The sequence below is a fragment of the Vigna umbellata genome, chromosome 7, assembly GCF_029865625.1.
Source record: "Vigna umbellata cultivar VRB3 chromosome 7, Vumbellata_1.0, whole genome shotgun sequence".
Taxonomy (NCBI): Eukaryota; Viridiplantae; Streptophyta; class Magnoliopsida; order Fabales; family Fabaceae; genus Vigna; species Vigna umbellata.
Window position 1 is genome coordinate 23,973,403 of NC_142171.1, and position 5,841 is coordinate 23,979,243.

The window sequence follows — 5,841 nt, forward strand, 5'->3', positions numbered from 1 at the left end:
GTTTTGTAATGAATAAATTTTATTATTTTAAAACATAATATTTTTTTTAGATAACTAATAAGTTTTTTCGTTTTGTATAAGTTTAGAAATAACGTAAAGTAAAGAAAGGTATGTAACTTTAGAGTTTTGTTTTCCCCGTTAATCACTCCATGAGAACTATTAGTATACAAAAACATCTTTTTCATGCTCCTCATACTTACATTATCACTTTTAGATCTTTGACAACAATCCCTACATATTAAAGTGATAATCTTCTTTTATATACTTTCTTTATCTTAAAATACTGTTCATACTTACAAGAACTGCACAATATTGTTTGTGTCCCATCATCACAAAAAATTACTCGTAAAAAATCTCACTTTCCAAATAATGTTTCAGTTCGAACAAGAAAAACTTTGAACACATTAATCCCTCAAACGACTCTCCTCCACTGCACGGACAAACAAGAGTTCGAAAAACCTTTCCTTCTACTATGCAGACAATAGACAGTAACTCATGCACAAACGCAAAAAAAAAATAAAAATCGCCCATGTTCAACATCACAGAAGCTGCAATACGTAAATAATAATAATAGGAAACGAGAAATTTGAATAGAAAATGGAGAAATATATGAATCACAATCTCACTCTATCCTCCACCTTTTGGGGAAGGTAACTACCTAACTAACTCTGTGGCTTAAAAAAGAAACAAAATTGTGTGTTTGGCATTGGTCAAATGAATTCCGAATGAGATGCTATTGAAAGTGGAACACTAAGTGAAACTCACTCTTTCACCCTTTCCCTCACAAACACAAACACACTGTGATCATAACTCTCTCCTTAACATAGTAATGTTATCATTATTCTCTTCACTGTGATCCAACCCACATATCCACCCGCCATGGCCTCCAACCACCTTATCACCCTCACCCGCCGCCTCCTCCGCCTTCCGCCCAGCACCCGCCCCTTCTCCACCGCCCCGATGACCTCTTGCCGCCCCGCCCCACCAATGCTCTACGACCGCCTCGCCTCCGCCACTATTGCCAAGCTCCGCCGCCTTGACCACCCCGACCCCCGCTTCCTCAAGCACGGCAGCCCCGTCCCCTCCATCACCGACCACACGCGCGTCCTCGCCGCGCCCCAGACCCTCGTGACCACGCTCCCCAGCGGCCTTCGCGTCGCTACCGAGTCCTCCCTCGCCGCACGCACTGCCACCGTCGGCGTTTGGATCGACGCCGGGTCGCGGTTCGAGACTGAGGAAACCAACGGCACCGCGCATTTCCTCGAACACATGATCTTCAAGGGCACCGCGAAGCGCACCGTGAGGGAGCTCGAGGAGGAGATCGAGAACATGGGAGGGCATCTCAATGCGTACACCTCACGCGAACAGACCACGTACTACGCTAAGGTCATGAACAAGGATGTTCCTAAGGCTCTTGATATTCTGGCTGACATCTTGCAGAATTCGAAGTTCGATGATAATAGGATTGTCCGTGAGCGTGACGTGATTCTGAGGGAAATGGAAGAGGTAAATGGTTAATGTAATATTTTTCTTCTTGTTTACTTGTGTTGATTTTAAATGTTAGTTTTTTTATGCGATTGTGTGTTTGTTTGCTTTGAATTGTGGGAGATGAAGGGGATAAATGTTGTTGTGTAATATTGAATGTGTTGATTGTTATTTATGTGATTGGTGTAGAGGTTTCTTGCGAGTAAAATCTTAGGATCTCACGATTCTTTTTCTCTATTCTATGTTAGAGGTATTATTTTCGGGAAATTGGATGTAGAGGTGTTTTCTGGTTTAAATGGGAAGTGAGAGAGCCGATGAACAGTAGAGTATGAAATGAATTGATTTGTTTTTTTTTTTAAGATTTTTCATTAGAAGAAAAGATTGGATTTTGGTCTTTTGGAAGAATCTTGATCAAATGATATCCAAACGGGAATGGTTTTTGTTTCCAATTTAATGGAGTTTGAGGATAATTTACGCAACGTGTCTATCTCTTCTTACCAGTTAAACAAGTTCATGGAATGCTTTAGCTTGAGTAGGATGAGTAAGTTGTTATGTGGAACTACAACACATTTGTTCTAAGTTCAAATGTTTGCATTTACATGTTATATGCCAAAATGGTTTTCCTATTTGTAATCTTATTTTCTTCTACTAAAAAAATGATGGATGAAATGTGGTCCAATTTCATTATATCTAGCAGGGTAGCTGTTTAGGAAATAGTGTAATTAGGGGCCTTTTGAGATGTAATTTAATTCAGTTTTCGAATAAAAATGCATCTAAATCAAACATAAAAAGTATATATAGTACCGTTTAAAAGGGAACCAAAGTTCAAAGCCTAATCTTGTTTTGATAAATATATTGAATAATAAACTAATAAACAAGTAGAAAGATTTTTAATGTTATGTGTGTATATATTTCTGTGCGTGTTAAGTGCATTGCTATACAATATCACTCTTTTACTTATTTGAGTTTATTTAATTCCTTTTTCTATCTTCCTGTTTCTTTCATGATTTAGTTTATGAAAGGCTAACACAGTAATATTCTCATGATGTGTAACTGCTTATAGGTTGAGGGACAAATGGAAGAAGTAATCTTTGACCATTTACATGCAACTGCTTTCCAGTACAGTCCACTTGGTAGAACAATTCTTGGACCTGCTCAGAATATCAAGACAATCACTAAAGATCAGCTGCAAAGCTATATTCAGGCACACTACACAGCTCCTAGAATGGTATGCAGAAATTCTTGAGCTTCTTTTGGTACATGTCCTCTTGTTAGTAATTCATATCATATATATTCTTACTACATTGTTATTTTGTGACATTTCATAGAGTATATCTTTCTATTTATAAATAAGATTAAATATGTTTTTAGTTTTTAAAGTTTTAAAATTTATCTATATTTTAAAACTTTGACACAATTTAGTTCTCAAATTTTAAAAATAAATAAATATAATTCTTTTAACCTAAGTGCATTAAATTGTTTTGATGTATCAAATGGTGTTTTAGGTTGAGATTTAAATTTTTTATACTATTTAAGATATTTTAATTTAAATGTCATCTAAAAAGTCATTTAACACAACTATTTGTTAGTAAAGACATAATTTAATATATTTTTTTATTATCTCTATAAGATTCTATTTAATCTTATAAAATTTATGGAAAAAAATGTTTCATTTTAATTTAAAAAATACTTGTTTGGTGAAACTTGAATTTGGTATTAAGGTTCTTCTTAGTAAGGAAAAGACATAACTTTTTTTTTAATTCAAGAACAAGAAGATTTAATTGGAAATATTAAGAGATTCTTAAGGGTGTTTAAATAAAAAAAAAGTATGTAAAAGAAATGTTAACACTTTTAGATTAAGAGGACTATTCATATTTTAAATTAGAAGACTAAAATATATTAAAGTTTTAAAACATAGACATATTTCAATTTTGCGTTAAAGTTTAGGAAGTAAACATATTTAATCCTCCTTACCACAAAATGGAACTATAACTGTTTGGTTTGGGTCTGATTTCTTAGGTGGTTGCCGCATCTGGAGCTGTCAAGCATGAAGAAATTGTTGAGCAAGTAAAAACATTGTTTACTAAGTTGTCAACAGATCCCACCACAGCTTCTCAATTAGCTGCAAAAGAACCAGCCATTTTTACCGGTTCCGAGGCAAGATCATTAGAGTAAACACGTTGAGTGCAGAAAAACCTGTCTTGTGTAGTGAAATTTAATGGCTATTTTAATGTGTTTTTAAAACAGGTTAGAATTTTGGATGATGATATTCCCCTTGCACAATTTGCTGTAGCTTTTGAAGGTGCTGCCTGGACAGATCCTGATTCCGTTGCTCTGATGGTCATGCAAGCTATGTTGGGTTCTTGGAATAAATCCACAGGAGGTGGAAAGCACATGGGGTACACCACTTAAGCACTTTTTCAAACCCCAAAATATAAAATAGCTGCTCTGCCTCCTCATGATCACATAACAGAGTAAATTTTACTTGTTACAGCTCTGGGTTGGCGCAACGAGTTGGCATTAATGAAATTGCAGAAAGCATTATGGCCTTCAATACTAATTACAAGGATACAGGTCTCTTTGGTGTTTATGCTGTTGCTAAGGTGAGTCATTGTGTAGATTCTAAGATTCACAATGCATTTGTTTATTGTTTACAAATAGATTTGAATACAAGCACCATCTATCTCCACATCACATACTAACTTTTAGCCATCTTGAATCTTTCTAATCATCTTTGATTTTTCAACATTTCTTTCTTATTATGCTTCCAATCATGGTTATCCTAATTTTGTTTAGAATCGTAAAATTCAAATATAATGAAAAGATACTTCAAATATAAGATATAAATGATATATAATGTTCAAAACAAAAATTTAAACTAGAAATAGGTGAAAAAACTTGGGCAGAGCTATATAAACCTATTAGAATATATAGTGTTTTATCTGTATAAACCTATTAGAATCTAGAGTGTTGTGGCTACGGTATTCTTAACTGTGTGCAATGTACATGAATTCCTTTATTTCAACCGGTGTATGAACATTTTTTTTAAAGAACATTATGTACAAGTTGTATGCAAAATATATTTTCTTCTGCAACCTCTGGCTCTACGATAAGTTTTACATTTTTATTTAATGAAGAAGATCCATTTTTAATTTGTTCTTTCAGAAGGATTGCTTGGATGACTTAAGCTATGCAATAATGAATGAGACAACCAAGTTGGCTTATAAGGTTTCACAAGATGATGTTATTCGAGCTCGTAATCAGGTGTCTACTATTACTCCTACTTTTCACAGTTTCTTTACCCTGCTAATTTGGCTTTTGCATGCAAGATACGTTGGATTAGTTGGTGCTCAATTTTGTATTCTGTTCACTGGTAGCTACTTAGAATTGTATTTTTCACAGTTGAAATCTTCACTCCTGCTCCACATAGATGGAACAAGTCCAGTAGCTGAAGATATTGGGCGCCAGGTACAATAAATCTTAACAACATTCATGACAAAAAAAGCAAGAGGGTATGATAAGAATAGTGTAGTTTACCCTGTTCACAAATTTATTTTAAGAAAAAAAATACTTATGATTTGGAGATATATGGGTGCATGAGTTGTGAAAAAAAAAAAGATTCCCATTTTGGATTAGGAATATGATGATTAAATAAAAGGTAATAATAGTAGAACCAAATTCTGAATGCAGAAAAGCTGACAGTTTTTTGCGCTTACATAATATTTAATATTTTTGGTAAGAGGTTGTATAAAACCTTCTTTTATCTTGGCTCATTACTTTTCTCTAGAAGTCATTTCAATGGCCAATATCATGCTGAAATTTCCTTGCTGTTTATACCATGCAAATAATTGAATCAATACAATGTTTTGTTTCTTCCATTTGATATTTCCAATTTTTATTTACTTTTTATGTGGTCATTATTTCAGCTACTCACCTACAACAGAAGAATACCATTTGCAGAATTATTTGCTAGAATTGATGCTGTTGATGCAAGCACAATAAAACGTGTTGCTAACAGATTTATTTATGACAAGGTTTTGTTGGAACCATTTATCTTGTTAATCTTTCAGTAACACGAACGCCAGTTCATTAGGCAATTTGTTTCGTCAGCTTGTCTCTGAACTCATTACATTTGGCCTTGCAGGATATTGCAATTGCTGCTATGGGACCTGTTCAGCGTTTGCCTGATTACAACTGGTTCAGACGAAGAACATACTGGAATCGATATTAGTTTTAATCATAGTTTACGTTTCTTCAACTTCCCGAGAGATGTGCCCAAGGAATCAAATTTACACCTTGTGTATCTCCAAATAGTTGTTACAACATTCAATTATCTATTTATTCATTTATTTGGTA

General features: G+C 34.4%; 1 protein-coding gene across 1 annotated transcript; it reads left to right on the forward strand.

Annotated features, from left to right (window-relative positions):
* Positions 1 to 695: 695 nt before the first annotated feature.
* LOC148195516 (putative mitochondrial-processing peptidase subunit beta, mitochondrial) lies at positions 696 to 5,841 on the forward strand. Its single transcript, XM_088094822.1, has 9 exons — positions 696 to 1,506; positions 2,549 to 2,713; positions 3,505 to 3,642; positions 3,733 to 3,884; positions 3,980 to 4,088; positions 4,651 to 4,749; positions 4,888 to 4,953; positions 5,412 to 5,519; positions 5,630 to 5,841. Exons 1-9 carry the CDS (start codon positions 880 to 882, stop codon positions 5,714 to 5,716), a joined length of 1,551 nt encoding a protein of 516 aa, XP_087950948.1. The 5' UTR covers positions 696 to 879; the 3' UTR covers positions 5,717 to 5,841.

What these genes read in the sequence shown, in the direction of transcription:
- LOC148195516 (XM_088094822.1), top strand. Translation starts at nt 880, where the DNA reads ATGGCCTCCAACCACCTTATCACCCTCACCCGCCGCCTCCTCCGCCTT. An exon ending in TTATTCGAGCTCGTAATCAG is followed by an intron (nt 4,750 to 4,887) that starts GTGTCTACTATT and finishes TATTTTTCACAG; the next exon opens with TTGAAATCTTCACTCCTGCT. An exon ending in ACAGATTTATTTATGACAAG is followed by an intron (nt 5,520 to 5,629) that starts GTTTTGTTGGAA and finishes TTGGCCTTGCAG; the next exon opens with GATATTGCAATTGCTGCTAT.